Raw genomic sequence first — 24,130 nt, 5'->3', positions numbered from 1 at the left:
CTATATGTTTTGAGTAAAAAAAAAAGCCAAAAGATAAGCTCCACCCATCCGTCTCGATCTCAATCTAGCTTTAATTTTTAATATACATAGTATTTTTTGAACAACACTGTGCTCAGAAACATGTCTTACATGGTAAATTTCTTGTAGAGAAATAAAGATTTTGCAGTTAAACTCCGCCCTCTTGGCTAACGATGAATAAAAAAAAAATCATCAGAATTGAGACAGGGCGGGTGGGTGGGGCTTATATTTTGTCTTTTTTTTTCTTAATATACGTAGTCATCTTTTCACAACAAAAATTTAAAGCAAATATTAAGTATATTAAGAGAAAAAGGCATAATATAAGCCCCGCCCACCCGCCCTACCGCAGTCGTTATGATTTTTTTTTACCCGTCGTAAGTTATCGGGCGGAGCTTAATTGCAAAATCCTTGTTTCCTATTAGAAATTGCTATATGAAATATGTTCTTGAGAAATTGTGTTGTTTAAAGCAAACTATATGTTTTGAGTAAAAAAAAAGCCAAAAGATAAGCTCCACCTATCCGTCTCGATCTCAATCTAGCTTTAATTTTTAATATACATAGTATTTTTTGAACAACACTGTGCTCAGAAACATGTCTTACATGGTAAATTTCTTGTAGAGAAATAAAGATTTTGCAGTTAAACTCCGCCCTCTTGGCTAACGACGAATAAAATAAATCATCAGAATTGGGACAGAACGGGTGGGTGGGGCTTATATTTTTTCTTTTTTTTTTCTTTATATACGTAGTCATCTTTTCACAACAAAAATTTAAAGCAGATATTAAGTATATTAAGAGAAAAGGCATAATATAAGCCCCGCCCACCCACCCTACCGCAGTCGTGATGATTTTCTGTTACCCGTCGTAAGTTATCGGGCGGAGCTTAATTGCAAAATCCTTGTTTTCCTATTAGAAATTGCTATATGAAATATGTTCTTGAGAAATTGTGTTGTTTAAAGCAAACTATATGTTTTAAGTAAAAAAAAAGCCAAAAGATAAGCCCCACCAATTCGTCTCGATCTCAATCTAGCTTTAATTTTTAATATACATAGTATTTTTTGAACAACACTATGCTCAGAAACATGTGTGACATGGTAAATTTCTTGTAGAGAAATAAAGACTTTACAGTTTTAAACTCCGCCCTCTTGGCTAACGACGAATAAAAAAATTCATCAGAATTGAGACAGGGCGGGTGGGTGGGGCTTATATTTTTTCTTAATAAACTTAATATCTGTTTTAAATATATATAAATATACATTATACATATATTGTGATCGACAAAATAGGGAATTAGAGTTAGCTGTACATTTAAAGCTCGTACACATCACCAAACAGAGGTGACTGAATTTAAAAATCACTGACATTTTTCCGTATAAGTTTACGCATTTTGGAAATCGTCAACGGCACTTATATAGTATTTCATTAAGATCTAAATTTGTTTGTAACAATTTTTAACAAAATTTTTCATCTAAAATATTCTGACAATATCTATGTCAGGTATTCTAAAGAAGCTAGGGAAGTAATTAGTAATAGGGTTTATCCGACTAACGACTACTTTCTTATTTTACAGACGTTTCAGGACCCCTACATAAAGAATATTTGTAATGAGTCTGAAAATTTTTCATGATATTTTTTATTTCGAAGAATCAGGATGTTCACTATTTTTACGTTGTTACCTCGGTATTCCCATATACATTTCATGATTTTTTTAAAATTCTGTTCTTAAGAAAGTTTTTCGTGTGTCATATAATTAACAAATTAAGTAAAAATAAAAATGGAAGTTACTAAATTTGATTTCTGTATCGTTTTAACAGATGTTGATATGAGAGAGAGATCGAAATCAACGTATTAAATAAATACTATAATTATATACAGGGTGAGTCACTAAGCGTACGGTCATCGATTTTTCATTAATTATTATTAGAGAAAAACAAAGTTATAGCTCAAAGTCCTACGGCTCTTTGAGCAGCATACAGTAAAGTTACTTTCAACTGTACAGAGTGTTTTGTTGTGAAGGCACAGCACGCTACTATTTTTTTTTTGTTTAATAGCACACCCTATGTATTTTTTACATATTCTCATTAGCTTTATTTAAAACTCTCTTAAAAATCTTTATTTATGGTCACAAAAACACAGACAGATTCATACTAATGATTTCATGTTAATATATTTCATGTAGCTACAATGTAACGATTTCTTGTTATTGTTTGTACTTCCAAGTCCATTAAATGTAATTTTTACACACCGTCATAGAGACTGACAACCACACCTGTTTGTAAAAGCAACTTTTTGCGCGTGTAATACACACAATTTTTTCAATGTTCATTACAAAATGTTAAAAATGACGAACTGGTTGTGCGGTCTGAACTCTCAGCAAAAAAAAGACACTGACTACGTTGTTATAAACAAAATGTGAAAATTCTGTCCAACCCCCCACTCAATTTTAGCTTTCCGGCGCCTATGGAAGAAGGCGACAGGTAGAAGCACGTAAAGTTTAGGGTTTGCAGCGGTTTTTAAATGTTTCCAAACAACGACTGTCATCCCAGACGTCAAAAAGCCGGACTTAGACATTGTTGAGATAAACTCTGCGACAATGAACGTCAAAACGACAGTAAGACATAATCGCAGGGGAGTGTCGCAGCCTAACTGTGTCAGTTTTGGCGCGCCGACGGTGGCAACTGTTGCCGAAGAATATGTTGCAAAATCTATCTTTTATTGGCTTCTTATTTCTTACGAGGTCGTTATGCTTCATTAGGAGCAAAGGCTTCTTTATATGCATGTCTACAAGTCAGGAGAGAAAAATATAGAGTTTCAGAGGTGATTGTTCAATGTGGAGAGATAATGTCCGCCATATGTTTCTTGTTTGATTTTACGACGGTACTTTGTGTTTTATAAAGTCGCTGTGTGTAATAAAAATTTAAACTGATTGACGACTGGCGCCCACGGGCTTCTTGGGGAAGTTTTTAGACGGATTTTTGCATTTATGGGCTTAGGTGCATTATACGGTTAAAAAAACTGTGCTGAAATGGTTTATTAAATGAGGTTAAATATTTTTAAAAATTCTTTCAGTCTAAGTTTTCTAAAAAAATACTTTGAATTGTATTACTGAACTTAACCAAAGTGAGTATTGCAATTACAAAAGTATTGAATTAAAAAAATTGGTCTCCCTTTTCCGTCTGTCTGTCTGTCTGCCGTCTGTCTGTCTGTCAACTACTGATTGTTGTAAAAATTTTTCGTTTAACTTTTTCAAGTTTTCAATTTCGAGACCTGCAAATTTTTCAATTTTTCGTTTCTTCAGTTTTTAGTTTTCCAATTTTTCAATCTATCGTTTCAATTTTTCAAGTTCAAGATTTTAATTTTTAATTATCCCGATTATTTAACTTTCATTTTGTCGATTTTATCCCACAATTTTTGTTTCTTCATTTCCTTTGTTTTTTCAATGTTTCTTTCGATTTCATAATTTGTTCTTTATTCAATTTTTCAAATTTTCAATTCCTCGGTTTTCCAATTTTTCATTTCTGACTTTTTCAGTCTATCAATTTTTTATTTTTCATTTTTCCAATTTTTTAATTTTCATGTTCTCGATTTTATATCACAATTTTTGTTTTTTTTATAATCATTATTTTTTCAATATTTCTTTCCATTTTATAATTTTTCATTTATTCAGTTTTCAAATTTTCAATATTTGATTTTTCAACTCCTTCGTTTCCCAATTTTTCATTTTTGCAATTTTTCAATTTCTCAATTTTATTGATTTTCAATTTTTCAAATTCTGATTTCCAATTTTTTGATTTGTCAAAGTTTTCATTTTATACATTTTCGTTTTTTCATTTTCGTAAAAATTGAAAAAGCGAGAAACTAAAAAAACGAAAAAAGCAAATCGAGGAAACGAATGATTGAAACATTGAAAAACTAAAAATAAGAAACTTAAAAAATGAAAAGAATGAATCGAAAAATTGGAACGAAAGAAAAACGAATCGAAGGAAAAACGAATCGAATCAAAAAATTGGAAAACCCAAAAATTTTTCAAATCGAAAAATTATAGGATCGTCAAAATTGTGAAGTCAAGAAACTGTAACAGCGAAAGGTCGAAAAATTGAAAAATTAAAACTCGGAAAATTGAAAAATCGAATAAATAAAAAAGTTTTAAAATCCAATCAAAATGACAAATTTTAAAAATTATAATAATTATTATTAGATATATATTTAAAAAGAAAACTATAAAAATTGCAAATCAAGAATTGAAGAAACGAAGAATTGCAAAATCGAGAAACTGTAAATTTTAAAATTGAATAAAACGAAAAATGAAAAATCTAAAAATTGTAGGTTGAAAAAAAGAAAAATTATAAAAACAAGACAATGAGAAATCAAAAAATTGAAAAAATAAAGAAAACAGAAAACCGAAAAGAACAATTGCAAATCTAAAAATTGTAAAAATAAAGGAAATGAAAAACCGAAACAAAAATTGCGAATTGAAAATTTAAAGAAATGAAAAATCGCAAAGCAAAAAATTGAAGAAACGAAACACTGAAGAAATTAAAATTGTAAAACAGACACTTGTAATACATATAACGAAACACTGAAAAATCGAACAACTACAAAAAATAAGAAAACAAAAAATCAAAACGAAAAATTGCAAAATCAAAAATTGAGAAATTCAAAAGTTGGAAAATTGAAATACTGAAAAATTTTAAAATGAAAATTCAAAGAGTTGCATGTCGTAAAATCAAAGAATAACAGAAAAGAAAAATTCAAAAATTGCAAATCGAAAAATTGAAGATACGAAGAATTCCAAAATCGCAAAACTGAGAACTGAAAGCTTAAATTGCCAAATTTAAAAACTGAAACATTCAAAAGTTGGAAAATCGAAAGACTGAAAAATTAAAAAATGAAAACTCTTGTTCCATGTCGTAAAACAAAAGAATAAAAAAAAAATAAAAATTGAAAAATTGGAACATTGAAAAATGGTAAAAATAAAGAAAATGAAAAACCGAAACCTAAATTGTAAATTGAAAATTTGAAGAAATGAAAAATTTAGGAATCTAAAAACTGCAAAATCTAAAAATTGAAGAAAGAGAAAACTGAAAAAATTAATATAATAAAACTTGAACTCAAATCGAAAAATTGCAAAATCTAAAAATTCAGAAGTTCAAAAGTTGGAACACTGAAAAACTGAAAAATTAAAAAATGAAAATTCTAAGAGTAGCATGTCGTAAAATGAAAGAATTAAAAAAATGAAAAATTTTAAAATTGCAAATCGAAAAATTGAAAAAAGGAAATATTGAAAAAATTGAAATTGAAAAAAAAACAAAAACTTGTAAAATCGGAACATTGAAAAATCTAAAAATTGTATAAATAAAGAAAATGAAAAACCGAAACAAAAACTGCAAATTGAAAATTTAAAATGACAAATCGAAAAGCTGCTAAATCTAAAAATTGAAGACAAATGAAAACTTGAAAAATCACAAATCAAAGAACTGAAGAAACGAAAAATTTATAATATCGAAACATTAAAAAATCGAGTAATTGGAAAAACTAAGAAAACAAAAAATCGAAACGACAAATTGCAAATCGAAATATTAAAAAACAAAAATTGAAAACTTGAGAAACTCAAATCGAAAAATTGCAAAATCTAAAAATTGAGAAAATCAAAAGTTGGAAAATTGAAAAACTGAAAAATTTAAGATTGAAAATTCGAAAAATTGTAAATCGAAAAACTCAAGGAACAAACAAAACGGAAAAATTGATGAATGGAAAAGTTAGAGGTTATCAGGACACAAAAATCTCAAAAAATTTGTATAATTTTTCAAAGAAGCGGGATTTGTTGGGTTGCGCTTCAGGTGCGAGGGAAGTTCTGTTGAAATAATTTTCGACCATTTTTTCCCTCGTGCTGGACCCATGTGGCATGAAAACAAAAGTAATAAAGACAGTGAAACTTTTCCTTATCGTGGACATCTCCATCTATAGATCTCCATAATTACAACCTATGAAAAAAAATTAAGGTTCTGTTAGCTTTAGATGTTAGATAACTAATTAACGCATATTGTCTTCGTATGGTGTTGCAATGTTCTTTTATGGAGGCATTTATTGCGACAATTGTTGGTTTACAGTCATCTGTATAGCGGAACCTATTATCTATTCCAATTCTATTCGAACAATAAGCAAACAACTGCAATACGCAGCAATTTTATCATCTACACATGTCCATATCAGCGAATCTAGAAAAATCCTTTATTCCTCCATTCTTACATGCATGACTGCCCATTGTTCCAAACATGGCCATCAATAGCCACACAGGTGTTTTCTTCCTATTCCACCCAACAACATAACCCGCAATAACAATCGCAATCCATCTGTAACCCCCTCATTACCATCACCATTCCATCACCTTCGCACAAACGTCCTCCACCCATCACCATCAACCCAATTACCGCCTAATTACCGTCTAATTGAACCGCACAAAACAATACCATGTACCATTCCCGTCCAGCCCAACCCATCAGCAATCCGTGTGATATTTCAATAACCGCCACGAGCCACGTCATCCATTAGCTCCAATTAAACTCTCGCTATTTTCGTTCCAACAAATCACGAAACCATTCCAAACAACGTAAAAAGACCAAACCCACACATGCATAAACCCATATTAACCCCCGAGCCATCGTGAAAAGCTCGACCAACAAGTGGGAGGAGCTCGGCCGTTCTCGGTCCCCGTCGCCGATTCGAACCACTTGTTGTTTCGCCGCCAACTTGACCGAATCAGTTGCCGATCGTCAACTGTCGAGAAAGCTCACGCCAGCCCACTTTGCGTTTGTTTACGTTTTTCGTGTGTGATGGCATCGAGTGTGCTGTGATGTGGATTTTCGTGAAGATGTGGCCTCGGATTTCTGTGAACATGGTTTTTCTGGCTTTGGTGGGGTTTTCGTGCGCTGCCATCATGGGCGACGAGTGCGACTGGACAGGGAGGTAAGGGAAAATCGATAATCGATAAAAGCGCGATGAGATCGATCCATCGATCGGTGGATCGCTTCGCCTGAAAACCGCGGCGAGAACGACGTTCCCAGCCGATCGGTGGTTTTCCGTGAAAAAGTGCGCCATGTGGCGGATCGAGATTTCGCCAAATAAACCGTTTTTTGCGCGCCAATTGCGCACATGTGCGTTTTTTGCGTGAGAGCGCCTCCCGTCGGGACGTTCTCATGGGAGTTCCAGGATTTGAGTGACATGTGGCACGGTTTCGCTGCTCCTTCGAGCCGGATGGTTTTTTCGGAAAGTGGCGAATTCCATTCGAGATGGGAGAAGCGATCCGTGAAGAGTGGCTGCGTGTTTGTCTCAGCACGAGCCGTGGGCTACGTAGCCAATGACATGTAAATTATATGAACCAGTCTTGGTGCTGTAATATGATGATTATTATTCAAGTGCATGCAGAGCGAGGCTGCGACCAGCGGCGGCGCAACCATTATCTGGGTGGAAAAAAACGAGCGAAGGACGGGATGCCAGCACGTTCGTGGAAGTGGGTGCGGGGGGAGAACCGGGATAATGCTCAAAGGCGGCACCAGGACGGTTTGGCAAAATTTTTGACGGGGAAGTGGTTTTGGCATTGGGAATCAAAGTGCGTGCCGCAAATTAAAAGACGTTATAATTCGTAACCATTCAAAACATCGAGGTACCTGCGTAGTACTAACCGGAACCAACAGGTGGTTTTTACCTGGAATTCTAAGAGGTTGCGGAAATTGAAGAATATATATTTATACACTTGTTTCCACGACATGTTGATAATTTTTTGTTTTCTGTCAAACAGCATTTTTGCCCAAATTATGACTCTGAAACTACTAATTTAATACTTGTGATTAGATATTATACAGATTATAAATCGCTGACTCCCCTCAAAAATTTAATAAGTCATCTCATTTTTCGACCAGAATCGCCCATTGAAAAGTGGAAAATTTTTAAATTTTTAAAAAATTTGACGTTCAAATCGAAAATTTTGGTCAGAGACCATAACTACTCTATATTTTTAAAATCAGCACGTCGATGTTTATGTTCCAGAGTTTTTTATGGTTTTTACGATATTTTCCAAAAAGCTGGATTTTTCAATACTTGTACCTTTTGAAATTTTTCATCGTTTTTCGACCACCTACAAAAAATAGCGAATGACATTTTTTCGAAAAATATAACCCCTAGGAGCCTTTTTGGGCTTCATTTCTTCCAAATTCCTACCATTTTTGCATAATCTCCTATTGAAATATGTCAATTTTTAGGATTATAAAAAATTTACTTTACGAACCGAATATTCCGAAAATTTTATTCTCGAACAATAATTTTTTATATTTTTCGAATTAGCACGTTGAGATCTACATCTCAGAATTTTTGTAGATTTTTTGTCAACTTTTCAAAAATCAAATTTTTCAATAATCCCGCACCCTATGAAATTTTTGATCATTTTTCAACCACTTCGAAAATAAGTAAAGACATTTTCGTGTAAACCTCGATTCCCAGAAGTTATTTTCTGCTTCATTTCGTCGAAAAATCGTACCACTTTTCCAGAATCGCCCGTTGAAATGTAGGAAATTTTAGAATTTTTAAACAATTTGACGTTCAAACCGAATATTTCGAAAATTTTGTCAGATACCACTGACACGTTTTATTTTTCAAATCAGCACATCCAGATATATATTCCGTAGTTTTGTTGGAGTTTTACACCATTTTTCAAAAAGCTCAATTTTTCCTACATTGTGAAATTTTTGATCGTTTTTCCACGATCTGCAAAAAATTGCTAGACAGTTTTTTGAAGAATTTAACCCCTACTTTAGGCTCCATTTCTTCGAAAATTCCTACCATTTTTGCAGAATCGCCAAAGTTTGTCAATTTTTAGGATTTAAAAAAAATATGCTTTTAGAACTTAATATTTCGAAAATCTTGTTCTGTAACAATAAAATTTTCGTATTTTACGAATTAGCACGTTGAGATCTACACCTTAGAATTTTTGTAGATTTTTTGTCAACTTTTCAAAAACCTCAATTTTCCAGTAATCCCGCCCCCTATGAAATTTTTGATCATTTTTCAGCTACTTCGAAAATAAGCTAAAGACATTTTCGTGTAAACCTCGATTCTCAGAAGTTATTTTCTGCTTCATTTTCGTCACTTTTCCAGAATCGCCCGTTGAAATGTAGGAAATTTTGGAATTTTTAAAAAAATTGACGTTCAAACCGAATATTTCGAAAATTTTGTCAAGAGATCACTGACACGTTTTATTTTTCAAATCACCACACCGAGATTTATATTCCGTAATTTTTTATGGATTTTAACACCATTTTTCAAAAAGCTCAATTTTTCAATACCTACATTGTGAAATTTTTGATCGTTTTTCCACGACCTGCAAAAAATAGCGAGACAGTTTTTTGAAGAATTTAACCCCTAGGAACTATTTTAGGCTTCATTTCTTCGAAAATTCCTAATATTTTTGCAGAATCGCCAACTGAACTCTGTCAATTTTTAGTATTCAAAAAAAAAAAAAAACTTAGAACTGAATATTTCGAAAATCTTGTTCTGGAACAATAAAATTTTTGTATTTTACGAATTAGCACGTTAAGATCTACATCTCAGAATTTTTGTAGATTTTTTGTCAACTTCTCAAAAATCAAATTTTTCAGTAATCCCGCCCCCTATGAAATTTTTGATCATTTTTCAACCACTTCGAAAATAAGCTAAAGGCATTTTCGTGTAAACCTCGATTCCCAGAAGTTATTTTTGGCTTCATTTCGTCGAAAAATCGTACCACTTTTCCAGAATCCCCCGTTGAAATGTAGGAAATTTTAGAATTTTTAAAAAATTTGACGTTCAAACCGAATATTTCGAAAATTTTGTCAGAGACCACTGACACGTTTTATTTTTCAAATCAGCAGATCGAGATCTATATTCCGTAATTTTATGGATTTTTACACCATTTTTCAAAAAGCTCAATTTTTCCACCATTTTTCAAAAATCTCAATTTTTCCTAAATTGGGAAATTTTTGATCGTTTTTCCACGATCTGCAAAAAATAGCTAGATAGTTTTTTGAAGAATTTAACCCCTAAGACCTATTTTAGGCTCCATTTCTTCGTAAATTCCTATCATGTTTGCAAAATCGCCACTGAAATTTGTCAATTTTTAGGACTTAAAAAAAATATGCTTTTAGAACTGAATATTTCGAAAATCTCGTTCTGGAACAATAAATTTTTTATATATGTCGAATTACCACGTTGAGATCTACATCTCAGAATTTTTGTAAAATTTTTGCCAACTTTTCAAAAACCGCAATTTTTCATTACTCCCACGCCCTTGAAAAATTAGCTAAAGACATTTTTTTTAGTAGTTAGACTTCCAGAAGTTAATTTCTTTCAAAATTGTCACCATTTTTCCAGAATCGTCAATAAATGCATATGGCAGTTTATATGATGTTGAAAAGAAATTGACTTTCAAACCAAATATAAAATTTAATTTTGCGATAAAAATCCAACACGGATTCATAAATCACAAGTGGAGGAGTATGTTATTTTATATAATTTAATTATTTTTTTCGACAAAATTGTAAAATGACGTCATCATGAACGAATAAATCTCGATTTTACGATTTACCATGTTTCTGATGATTACCTTAAAACTTCTGCAAAATTGTTCAGTCCATTCGATAATTTCAAAAATAAATTATAAAATGTTCTACAATTTTGATTTTTTTTTCCAAAAATATGGTATGTCTAGTGAAAAACTTAACACAGATTCATAAATCAAGATTGCAAATTTATGTTGCTTTTTATGGGGGTGATTAGACAAATTTTGGTTAGTGTTTTACCAGATGCACGATATTCATAACATCATATCAGATTTGACAACAATCAGTCCAGTAGTTTCGAAGATTATCAGTAAAATTTTTGGTACTTTAGGGGTCATGAAACGTCGTGAGAAAACATGAAAGTAGCCAATCCGCCAACGAACTTGTTTACAATACTTTTAGCTTACGCTCGGGAAGTAAAAAAAGATGGTTTATTATTTTCGAAATGTATCTAGGTCAACAAGATTATAAATCAAAGAGATTTGTTTCAGTAATAAAAGTTACTCATAAATTTGAAAAATTGTAACACTTTCAGATTCTCGGTCTGAAATGTGATTCCAATTTATTTTCATATTTCATGCCATTTTGATTTTGCAGTGAAGTAAAAAATAGTACTCCAGAATTTTAAAATTGATCCTCTATATATCGTCGTCACATTTTTTGAAAAACTGCATAATTTCCAAAAATTTCGAAAATCGTCAATAGAGATTCAAAGTGGTACCGCCGATGTTCGTTGCGTACGAACTCCTAGACCCATCAACAAATTAAAACACCATCAGAACCCATAACTGTACAACCGTCAAACCCGCAAAAAAGTCCAGGCCCACCACCACGAACCAAATTACCACAAAGTGAAAAATCTCGCAATTCGTCTTCCGCGGCATGAAAAACCGCTTACCCAATAGGTTATTAACAGAAATTTCGCAACAAGCTCGTATATTTGTGCAAAAGTATCACGTTTCTACTCTCTTATTTCACGATTATGACTAATGACGCGCGATCGGGCTTTTTTTCTCACGTTTGCAAAAATACCAGCACTGTTCCTCACGCACTAAATCAGAATTAATTGCCGACGTCAAACAGCGGTATTCGAATCAGTACCACAGGTGCTTCCGCAGCCCCAAACCTCGCAGTACCTCGCTACCAATCGTCACCGTGGCCTAATCTAATCAAGCCATCCTTGACAAATCCCCGTCACGTGACATCCCAGCTTCAAAGCCGCCGCGAGTACCATCCATTCGTGAAACGCAATCACTTTTTTCCTTTTCAAGTGGACTTAATTGGCCTTCAAGAGTTGGTTTAATTAAGCAGCGTCTTTAATCGAGAGCAATCTGGTTTAATTTCGAGTGTGAATCGCTACAGGGTGGACTGTGTTGGTAAAAAGAGTCGAGAGTCGGCGTGGGTCGATGGTACTTCCCACACAAAGAACCAGCGTTTCCTCAGGGCTTTCCACAACACGCCAGACTAAAATACCTGACGGTCGGTGCCGTAATAAATAAAGAGGCGATTCTTCTCGAGTGGTTCAACGGTCGACTCCTACCCTACTTACCCGAGCGGGATCGAGTAACTGAAATCGATGGGGCGCGAATCCGCGGCTCAAAGCGGCCACAATCACGCCCAAGGCGATAACGAGAAAATTGCCTTCGAAGGACGTTTGCATTTACATAATTAGAGAAAATTTAGCCATAAATTACTGTAGGACGGCTTCAAGTGCTGGCGTTGCGTGGGACACGTTCCGACTACAATCGTGACACTGGCTTGTTTTCGTCAGTCGTCGAGGAAGTGGAGATAAAGCGTGGAGAAGTGGACGGAGATGCGTTCCCATATAAATGGGCACTTGCCCAGTTGATTAATCGCCGCTGGGGGACGCCCATGGCTCGGGAAGGGTTGCTCTAGAAACGCTGGAGGTGGTACCATGATTATTTGTTTATGGTACCATCAAGGGTGATCGTTTTAATTCCCGCTGCCCAGCCCATCGTCGCGATTACTCGCCGAAATCCATTTCTGCTGACTAACTCTCTCCATTCCTCGAGTAAATGATCCGAGCCGATGTTTCGACAAGTCACCTCTTCTTGTGTGCAGACAATCATCGATCGACACGCTAACGCCTTTCCAGATCACATTAACATTCTCAAGTTCATTGTATGACGCACGGCATTTTTTGGGTTAGTAAGTACCGAGTACCACCGAATCTAAAAGCCCCCAACTCACTGACATTTACAGAGATAAGCTCGAGATAATGGTACATGTGTTGAGAGAGGGAAGACCGTTTCGATCACGAATCCATTAAGTCTTTTTCGAGCTATCGAAACGTTTTAAGCGGCACAAACCAGAACCAGACAAAGGATGATCGCGTGGATACGTTATGGCTTTGGTGTGGTCGTATAGTCATTAGTGTTGGCTTTTATTGGGAGATTATGCTACACGTTATTCGTTCATATCGTTTGTGGTTGAGTGCATGCAGATGAAGACTCTTTTTTTGGAAAAAAACGAGAGATTAACATTGTTGCGGTTTCGTAAAAGTTGGGAATTTGAGAACCCGAGGGGACAAAGTGGCGGTGGGTTTTAGGGTTTCGTGACGAGTTTAAAGTGACGGTGTTTAATGAAGTAAGTACGACGTTGGTACAACCGAAAGCCCTTTATTAGTTATAAAAACTGAAGTCGGTACTGCGCCAATTTCGACGTCGACATTCACATTTACCCTTTCTGGAACCACACAGAAAAAAGTCGTGTAAATTTACAATTATTTTACTGTTGCTTTTTATGTATTTTTTTACTTAAATTTAGTAAATTTACGTAAGTTAGCAGCATTGTGCATAAAATAAGTAAACTTGTGTCACTATTTGTATTTTCACAAGTCAAATTGAAAAAACACAATACAGAATCGCAATTGTAAATGTATATTCACTTTATAAATGAATTATACTTTATAATACCGTAAATATACTAAAATTTTTTACAATTACTTCCAACTTTGTAAAATAATCCAGTCTACCGGTGAAATCACATGCATACTGTGAATTGTTGATGCGCACGCAATCATTACTATAACGCTTGCAGGTTATAACAAGTTGGAGTGCATTAGTTGTGGTAATATATTTTGTACAAAATAGTGTATTTTGTTGTTAAAGGTAAGTACTTTACTATTCTGGTTTACTATTTTCCTACAGTTACAAAAGTACACTTTCCAGGCGGATAATTACTTACTATAATTTGCCCATGTCATCTTTAATTGTTATGTTAATGCAATTTTTATCACAGGGTGATGATATGAATAATTTAAATGAAGGTGGCTGCGCCATGTGTAATTGAAATAGGCAAGTATTTAAAACGTCTTTGTACCTATAACATTTTAATGTATTTTTGTATTTTTCTAGAGAGCGATCCACAAACAATTTACCTATCACGTAGTTTTAGAACGACAAGTAGTGATTCCAAGTGTTGTCACTTTAAAAGATGCAGTATCTTGGGCGTTTGGATTATATTTTATAATGAATTTAGAATATCCAGACGAAGTATCAGCAGTTTTGGAAATGATGCAAAGATTTTTTTTGAAAATACATCCAGATCAAGGATCCAAATCAAAAAGAATAACACCAACAAAACGCAAAGTAATTGGCCTTATGAACAAATTAAATTAATGTAAAGTATATACAACATCAGTGACTTTGTTTTGTGTTTATGATTTTATTACATGTTTATTATGTTTTTCACCATAAAATAAAAGGTTCACTTTGTCCGACATGGTTTCTTTGATTAAAACTAGTAATAAAAATAACAATAATTTGTGTAAATTTACATATCAATTCACGGAAATTTACATACCCATTCACGGAAATTTACATATTTTATTGTAAATTTACAATCGTCAAAATTACATTTTACTTGTAATTTTACATGTTCTTTTGTAATTTCGATTTACATTCAAAAAGTAAATATCACATTCAAACTTAAAAATACATTTCGTTGGAATATTACCCTTATTATCTCGGGTTACAAATTACCTGTGATTTTCACAGTAAATTTACAAGTAAACTTTTTTCTGTGCAGTCCGCCCGCGGTACCACTTACACATTACTCCTCCATAATAGAGCAAGTACCACTCCGAGTTGTCAAAAATACGAACCACGCCCAAGGCGCACCAAATATGCAAATTCGAATTCAATTTATTCCAAGTTTTTGCACCCCACCCACCATGCACACCATCGACCCATTGTCATGGATATGCGGCAGAAAGCTGTGTCATTATGGGTGGAACTGTCTCCGGTCCATCATTAATATCCCGATTGTTCTCGAGACCTTGGCTTGTCCGACATCAAGAACTAGATTTTTCGATTAGCATATGGTTCTTATTGATCTTGGGGAGGTTGGGCGTCCGCTGTGGACAATGTGAACGTGGGTTGCTGGGGCAAAGCCCTGTCACTAGGAACTCGCTCGACAATAGGCGTTGGCTTTATATGCAACGAGAATCGTTGAAACGCCCACACCACCAGCGATGTGTGCTACAGATTTGTCAGGGTACTATAAATATGGAAATTAAGCCTGGTACTCGGCTTCATCATAACGATTAAAATAGTGTTCAGAGAAAATCTGACCCATTTTTCGAGAAGTCAGACCGTCCCTCCCACGACCATCGCGCTAATGCCCATGACGCTCGATGGGTATTATTACCACGCCGATATGGATCACAATAAGCGAGAGTGTTGTCCGATAGTTCGATGGCCACGCCATCCTAAAAGCTTTTTTATGGTGCCAGGCCCGGCTCGGACTATTTAGACAAGAAAGAACCCTTTGTTTTCGCCCGGAGCAAGTCTAAAACAATAACATCGTTGGAGTGATTTATACCAGCCTTAAGGCCCGAATAAATCGCTCCACCTTGACTTTTATATCGTTTATAAGCCGAGGTATCATATATAAAATAACAGGTCGATTTCGGCACGAGTGCCAATTAGAGAGGTTTTTTGCGGAATTTGCATTCGTTTCGTTCGGTTCATCGACAAATTCATGGCAGCTATTTGCATAAATATTATCGTTGTGTATACAGAGTGTTGTATTGTTGAACAAACTGCTCGTTTCCGTCGACATCTCGTCAAATGTGGCTTTGGAATGCTATTGTCTTCGATGTTAATATCGTCGTGTAATAAAACCTTGTATTATTTTACTACGTTTCCGATTTGAAAGGATTGTTGTCGAGGCTCGTGCTTTGAAAGACGATGCAGAGACGGTACTAAAAATAGTGAGAGTGTGTTGTCGGTGTAAATATTTTCTTTGGGTGCTTTTAACTAATTCGGGGCGCGAATAAAGAACTGCTGTGCGAATAGAAAAGTACTCAAAGACAGTCTTTGAAACAGTGGAAGAATAATGATAATTAGACGTTTTGGTTTACCGTTTAAGATCACTGTGAAAATGCAAAGCGCAAGAACATTTAAAATGTGTGAACTCTTCCTCAAAGGAACGTCTGTTTGGAGGTCAGTATTGATAAAGTGAGACATGAGAACACGTGAAATAGAACATTTTTTTCAAAGTCTCATTGTATTTAAAGGAATCTAAATGATCTGCAAAAAATATACAATTTCCACGTCATTATCAAAAAGAGGATATAAGAATGGTGTCAAATGTGTTACCTTGTGGAAAACCCAAACTTGAATATTTGTGGCATGCACTCCATTGGTTTATTTACGTTTATTCTTATGCAAAAAGTTGTTCGAAGGTTATTTAGACAGAACTTTCCCCCGCAGCTTTTGTTATTTGAATTTTTCAGTTCAATTTTTTCCCTCAGTTTTTAGATTTGAAATTTTTCGAGTTTTCAGGTCTAAATTTTTCAGTTTTTCAAATTTTCAATTTTTGAATGTGCAGTTTATCGCTTCTTTTTTTATTTTCTTTATTTTTTCAATTCTTCGGTTTTTCATTGTTCTTATTTTATATGTTTTCTTTTTTCAATGTGAAATTTTTCAATTTTCCGATTTGTAATTTTTCACTTTTCAATTTTTCGGTTTTTCGAGATTTGGATTTTTTAATTTTTCGTTTCTTCAATTTTTGACGTGTAATTTTTCTAGTTTTCTTTTCAAATATGTAATAATTGTAATTTTAAAAAATTTAGAGTCTTCAATTTTACGATTTTTGAGTTTTTCAAAATATCGACATTAAATGTATCCTTTTTTCCATCTTTCAATATTTTTTGGCTTCGATTTTCGAATTTTTCGTTTCTTCAATTTTTGATTTGCAATTTTTCTACTTTTCATTTTAAATATGTCATAATCATAATTTTGTTCGCTTTTTTAATTTTACCATTTTAGAATTGTTCCATTTTTCAATTATTGGATTTTAAAACTTCTTCATTTATTCGATTTTTCAAATTTACCATATTTTATTCATCGTTTTTTAATTTTACAATTTTGACGATTCCATAATTTTTTTATTTTACAATTTTTGGGTTTTCCAGTTTTTCGAAACGATTAGTTTTTGGGTCTTTCACATTTTTCGATTTATGTTTTTTCTTTCGACTTTTAAGTTTCTGGGTTCAGTGTTTGAATTTTTCGTGTGTTCAATTCTTGGATTTGCAATTTTTAGTTTTTTCATTTTTTTTTATTCTTTAATTTTGTCTAATTTTTTAATAATTTTTCGGTTTTTAATTTTCCAATTTTGAAAAATCTAAGATTGAAAATTTGACAAATTGAAAACAAACATTGGAAAAATAAAGGATATGAAAAAACGAAAAATTGTGTTATAAAATCGAGAAAATGAAAATTAAATAATCGAGAAAATGAAAAATAAAAATAAAGAACTTGAAAAATTGAGAAAACGAAAAATTGAAAATTGAGGAAATTAGAAAACCGAGCAATTTGAAAAATCAAATATTGAAAATTTGAATGAAAAAAATATATAAAATCGAAAGAAACATTGAAAACAGAATGGAAATGAAAAAACGAAAAATTGTAGTATAAAGTTGAGAAATTGAATTTAAAAAAATCGGAATTACGAAAAATAAAAATATTAAGCTAGAAAAATTGAAACGATAATTTGCAACATCGAAAAACTAAAATTGAAAAATCGAAAAATTGCTAAATTGCTAATCGAAAAATTGAAAATTTTGGAGGTCGGAAAAATGAAAAAGTGATAAAATTTAACTTATAAAAAGGAAAAATTATGAAACTGAAACATGGGAAAATTGAGAAAATAAAGAAAATGAGAAAACGAAAAATTGTGATTTCAATAAATTGTAAAATGAAAGAAAATCGAAAATCAAAAAATTGTATTAAAAACAACGGTCGAAGATCAATAAATGCAAATTTTTCGAAAAATTATACGATTTGTTTCAATTTTTGTTTCTTCAGTTCTTCGATTTTGCAATTTTTCGTTTTCTTCATCTTTTGATTTTTCAATTTTTAGATTTTTCAACTTTTCGGATAAAAAATATAATAATTGCAAAATTGTAAAACAGAAAAATCGAAAATGAAAAAACTACAAAGGATGAATTTAAGACTTCGAAAAATCTAAAAATTGAAAATCAAGAACTTCAAAAACCGAAATAAACAAAATGGATACTGTAAAATCGAAATATTGAAAATTAAAGAAATCGGAACATCGGATAACTGGAAATGATAACATTGAATAATTTAAAAATTGTAAAATGGAGAAATCGAAAAATCAGATATTGAAAATTTAAAAAATTGTGTAAAGAAAAAATTATAAAATCGAAAGAAACATTGAAAAATTTGGAAGCTGCGAAAATGAAAATTGGAACAGTTAAACTTGAAAAAACAAAAAATTATGAATCTGAAATAAGGAAATGTTGATAAATTAAAGTAAATGAAAAAACGAAAAATTGTGATTTTAAAAAATTGTAAAATCGAAGAAAAACGAAAATCGAAAAATTGTGATATTAAAAAAGTTGGTCGAAGGTAAATGAATCCAGATTTTTCAAAAAATAATAAGAATTGTTTCAATTTTTTGTTTCTTCAGTTCTTTGATTTGTAATTTTTCGTTTTTTCATTTTTTCGGTTTGTAATCCTTTGATTTTTCAATTTTTAGATTTTTCAACTTTTCGGATAAAACTGAAAAATCAGAAACGAAAAACCAAAAAAGTATAAAATTAAAACTTTGAACATCTAAAAATTGGAAATCGAAAACTTCAAAAATCGAAAAAAAAAACAAAATACCTATATATGTATTGTAAAATCGAAAATTTGAAAATTAATGAAATTTGAAAATCGGATAACTGGAAATCTAAAAATTGCAAAATTGAAAAGAAACATTGGAAAAACGAAAGATTGTGAGAAAATGAAAATTAAAAGTCGCGAAAATGAAAAGTAAAAGTCAAGAACTTGAAAAATTGAAAAATTTGGAAGTCGATAAATTGAGAAATTAAAAAAAATTAACTTTAAGAAAACGAAAAATTATGAAAACTAAACATTAAAAATAGGAAAATGAAATAAAATTGAACGAAACGAAAAATTGTGATATCAAAAAATTGGTCGAAGGTAAATAAATCCAGATTTTTCGAAAATTTATAAGATTTACATCATATTCCTGATATCCACAAAATTTTACAACAATCGGTCCAGTAGACGGGAACAGGGGACCACTTTTTTCGTAGTCTAGAGGTCATAAAACGTCTAGAAAACATGAAAGTGACAAATCGCCCCTTCTTTAGCTTACGCTCAGTTGAATCACCTATGAAACGTAAAAACAATTTTAATATCATTAAAACACAGAAAGTTGGCTTTCTTATAGCCTTTTTCACACATCATTTACCAAAAAATATTTTTACGACCGAAATTCACTGATCATTCCACAATTGCGACGTCGCTGCTTGCATGCCCCCAGTCCAATCAGATAACTCCAAAAAAACCGAACCATCTGTGCTGAAAACCGGAAAAATGAGGCGCCTCTAGCACCAAGAACATGATGAATGATGCCCATAAAACCACAAAAAATTAACCGTAACACCGAATGTCACTCATTGCAACCCATTTTCGCCTCAGCGTACGCGACCTCGTCAAACCTTCCTCGAATTCCAAAACCGCCCACTCACAAAGCCTTCATGTCGTTTCAAAATCCCATTTTTATTTCCAGCGCCGTAAAACGGTCCCCATTTAGGAAGACCATTAAATAAATTTCAGACAATAAAACGCATTAATGCGCCCATCGTCGTGTAAAACCGTAAACATCAAACAATCGTTAGAATCAGCGTCATGAATTATTAATAAAACGCTAAACCAGCGAGACGTTCGCCGAGATTTCGTTTTGGCGGGAGAAAAGCTCTCGGGTTACGCCAGACAGCCACCCTCGAACACATGTGGCACCTGCAGCGTCGCTCTCCGTGCTGGGTAGTGCCACAAAGGTTAAATAAATACGTAAATATAAATAAAAGGCGTTTTGTCACAGGTACGACATCATAAAAATTAAACTGCGGCGGAGCTTTCGGTACTAACTCCTAGATAGATCTTGAAATGTTTCCAATCTAGTTAAAACTTGACTGGTTTTCTCGAGTATGATAGTACACATTTGGCTTTATTTAGCGAGACTGGGAAATTGCGAGCTCGAGAGGCGGCGGAAGCTGCAGGCAAGACGTGACCGAGCACAGCGGTACTTGCAGTTCTTGCTTTTTGCAAAGATTTGTTGTAGTTGTTCTTCCTAGTGAGCGGCAAAAAGTTACCCTAACGGAGCTAAATTTAGACGCGGACACATGTGGGGCGACGAGGAATTCCTGGTTTGGCGGGATTCGGAGATTTGGGGGACCTGCTGTGATTTTGATGGTGCAAGTTTGTGGTCGAGACTTTTGTTGGTCTATCGGTATTTGTGGTTGGTAATGGACGAGGCTTGTTAGAAGCGGCTTTGTTGTGGATTTTTTCCTCAAGCGGACACGTGGTACCTGTGTTTGGCGGAAGAGAGTAATTTGTGTCGAAATATGAAGATAAAAATTTATTGACGGGCTAGTTTTTTTTACGAATTTTAAAATAGTTTAGTACTGAGTTAAAGGACCAGGTTATTTATGGCACCTAATTATGTTTTAATTAAAAGTGATTCCCACTACTAACGTAGGGCCGAAGATACGAAACTTTGAATAATTCAAGGATCCAACCTGATACCATCGTTTCAAATTTGATAAACAAGAATTATACTTACATCTGAATTTTAATAATATAAATAATCAGCGAAAATAGAAGATAAACGCAATTTGGTATTGTTTTGTCCATGGGAATGATGGTTTTTCGCGGTTTGAATAATGAATGATTTATTAGGTATTTCTGCGCCGAGTGTTTTAGTTTGCAAATTTGGGTGTGAATTACGAAGCGTGAAAAAAATTTATTAGAAGTGTGATTAATTGCCCACAGCGGAGATAAATAGCAGTCGTCATAAATATGGTTTAAAGTTTGCCAGAAAATTTTTTATTTTCACGAACGTTTCTTGATTTTTAAGCTTGTTAGAAATTGGATATTGTAGCAGAGGCTGAAAAATATTTCACAATAGATCCAATTAAATCTCTAAAGTAATTAATTAAAAAAGTCGCTCTTTTATCTCTTCGTGGCCATCATACGTCGATCAAGAATCGAGATTTCGAACCAGTTTAGTGATTTTTATTGTTTTTCTATGACATTTGTAATCGGATTCAATTAAAATTATAATATGCGTTTAGTACATCAAAAAGTGGAGTTTAGTTTGGAATTTTTAAAATTTCGTTTCATGGGTATATTTTTTTACAAAAGTACTGTATTTTTAAGATCGCTGAAAAAATATATAATTTTAATATTAAAATAATGTATTAGTTGTAAGAAAAATGTGACCCGTATTTGATTGTGCTGTGACTTCGACTGAATTTTTTTCAGTCAAAGAGAAATTAAATTGTTACTTATGTATCACCTTCAAATAATACCGGTAGAGAATTTGTTTGTATTTTTTTGGACTTTTGGTTTTTTGATTTTTTGGAATTTTGAATTTTCTAGGTTTTTGGTTTTCGTCATTTTTGGATTTTTTTATATATTTGATTTCTTGGATTCTTGGAATTATCGAATTTCTTTAATTTCTTGGGTTTTTGGATTTCTTCGTTTTTTTTTAATTGTTTGTATTTTGTTTTTTTTTTTTGATTTTCGGGATATTCTCCATTTTTTGAATAATTATATTTCTTGAGTTTTTTGCATTTCTTTTCATTTACTCGATTTTTCGATTTTTCATTTTTCAGTATTGGAGCTTTTCGAATTTTTCTATGTTACAATTTTTGAGTTTTCCAGTTTTTCATAAATATTTTTCGAAATTTAAGTTTCTCCATTTTTAGTTCAACGTTTCAATTCTTCATTTCTTCAGTTCTTCGATTTGCAATTTTTCGTTTTTTCAGTTTTTCAATTTTTAATTTTTTGATTTTTCAACTTTTCGGATAATAAATGGAATAATTGCAAATTTGTAAAATTGAAAAATCAATGAAAAACCTAAAAATTATAAAATTAAAACTTTGAAAAATCTAAAAACTAGAAATCGAGAACTTTAGAAATTGAAGAAACAAAAAATTCAAAAATCGAAAAAAACAAAATATACAATGCCGAATCCAACTATTGAAAATTAAACAAATCGAAAAATCGGATAACTGGAATTCTAAAAATTTCAAAATTGAAAAATTAAACACTGAAAACTTTAAGTTGTAAATATGTCTTGCTATTGTACTACTATCCGTCTCGTTACTGTCAATAAAATTATATAGGGTACAACGAGTTTTCGTAAACTGTACATACAAAATTTTGTGTCTTACCGTTTAGTTTATTTCCTCAGATTTAGCCCGAATTAACCAAATAAAAGTAATTAGTAATAAGACAAATAAAGATATACGGTATTTTATGCACTTTAAATAGAATTTGCTTGTATTGTTTTTTTATTTTTTGCATTTTTTAATGGTTTTGATTTTTATGAATTTTTTAGATTTTCCAAGTTTTTTGGTTTCCTTTATTTTTGGATTGTTTGGATATGTTCGATATTTGGATTTTTTTGTGTTTTTCGTGATAATTTCCATTTTTTCAATTTTGGGAATTATTGAATTTGTTGAGTTATTTGAGTTCCTTGAGTTTCGCGAATTTTTAGATTTTTAAATTTTTTAAATTCTTTGATTTTTTGATTTTTTTTTTTTGATATTTTCGATTTTTTGGCTTGTTGGACTCCTTGGGTTTCTTTCATGTCTTCGATTTTAACACTTTTTCATTTATTCGATTTTTAATTCATCGATTTTCTTTTTTTAATGTTAGAGCTTTTCGACTTTACAATTTTCACGATTGTTTAATTTTTGAGCTTTCCAGTTTTTCGATTCGATTCTTTTTTTGTTCTTTCAAATATTTCGATTCATGAATTTTTTCGTTTTTTAAGTTTCTCCAATGTTCAATGTTTCATTTCTTCAGTTCTTCGGTATTCATTTCTTCGTTTTTTCAGTTTTTCGATTTTTAATTTTTTTATTTTTCAACTTTTCGGATAAAAAATGGAATAATTGCAAATTTGTAAAATTGAAAAATTCAAAAATTGGAGGTCAAGAACTTCGGAAAATTGAAGAAACAAAACATTCAAAAATCGAAAAAAGCAAAATATACATTATAAAATCCAAATATTGAAAATTAAAGAAATCGAAAAATTGGATAACTGGAAATCTAAAAATTTCAAAATAGAAAAATTTGAAAATTTGAAAATGGAGGAATTGAAAAATTAAAAGGAAACATTGAAAAAATAAAGGAAATGGAAAAACGAAATTAAATAATTACTTTTTTGTCAACTTCAAATAATATCCGTGGTATAATTTAGGAAATATCGTTGTACCCTATAAAATTTTATTGACAATAACGAGGCGGACAGTGGTACAATGGTAAGAAATATTTATGGCTCGCACCAGTCCACCCGAATTTGTCAGAGAACATTTAGCAGGTAGTTGTATTCCGGACCTAGATCATTCTGCTTTCTAACATCTGGGGATTACCGCCACGCGACAACTTTAAGTTGTAAATATCTCTTGCTATTGTAGTACTGTCCGTCTCGTTACTGTCAATAAAATTGTATAGGGTACAACGATATTTCCTAAACTATACATACCAAAATTTTATGTCTTACCGTTTAGTTTTTGATATTTACTTAAAAAAAATTATGTTTGCATATTCTTTTATTAGTTGCATTTACTCCAGAAAATTTTTTATTTCCTCGCAATTTAGCCCGAATTAATCAAATAAAAGTAATTAGTAATAAGACAAATAAAGATTTACGGTATTTTATCACGTTAAATAGAATTTGCTTGTATTGTTTTTTTTTTATTTTTTCCATTTTTTAATGCTTTTGATTTTTTGGAATTTTGGATTTTCCAGGTTTTTTGGCTTCCTTTATTTTTGGATTTTTTCGATATATTCGATCATTGGATTTTTTTTTGTTTTTCGGGATAATTTTCATGTTTTGAATTTTTGGAATTATTGGATTTCTTGCGTTTTTTAAGTTTGTTGGGTTTCGTGGAGTTTAGAATTTTTGATTTTTTTTTGGAAATTTTCGAACTTGGGTTTCTTGCATTTTTT

At 32.3% G+C, this 24,130-nt stretch overlaps 1 protein-coding gene across 1 annotated transcript in view; it reads left to right on the top strand.

The window, feature by feature from the left end:
• The first annotated feature begins 6,751 nt into the window (after positions 1 to 6,751).
• Positions 6,752 to 24,130, top strand: part of LOC135139316 (meteorin-like protein) — a 41,024-nt gene continuing 23,645 nt past the window's right edge. Inside the window, exon 1 of the mRNA XM_064069512.1 lies at positions 6,752 to 6,981. Within this exon, the coding sequence (XP_063925582.1) occupies positions 6,869 to 6,981 (113 nt within the window). The 5' untranslated portion in view covers positions 6,752 to 6,868. The remainder of the gene's footprint in view (positions 6,982 to 24,130) is intronic.

The sequence above is a fragment of the Zophobas morio genome, unplaced genomic scaffold, assembly GCF_036711695.1.
Source record: "Zophobas morio isolate AGI-343-1 ecotype UQ-CSIRO unplaced genomic scaffold, CSIRO_AGI_Zmor_V1 ptg000031l, whole genome shotgun sequence".
Lineage (NCBI taxonomy): Eukaryota > Metazoa > Arthropoda > Insecta > Coleoptera > Tenebrionidae > Zophobas > Zophobas morio.
The sequence above is the reverse complement of the archived record's forward strand: the minus strand, read 5'-3'. Positions and strand labels throughout refer to the sequence as shown.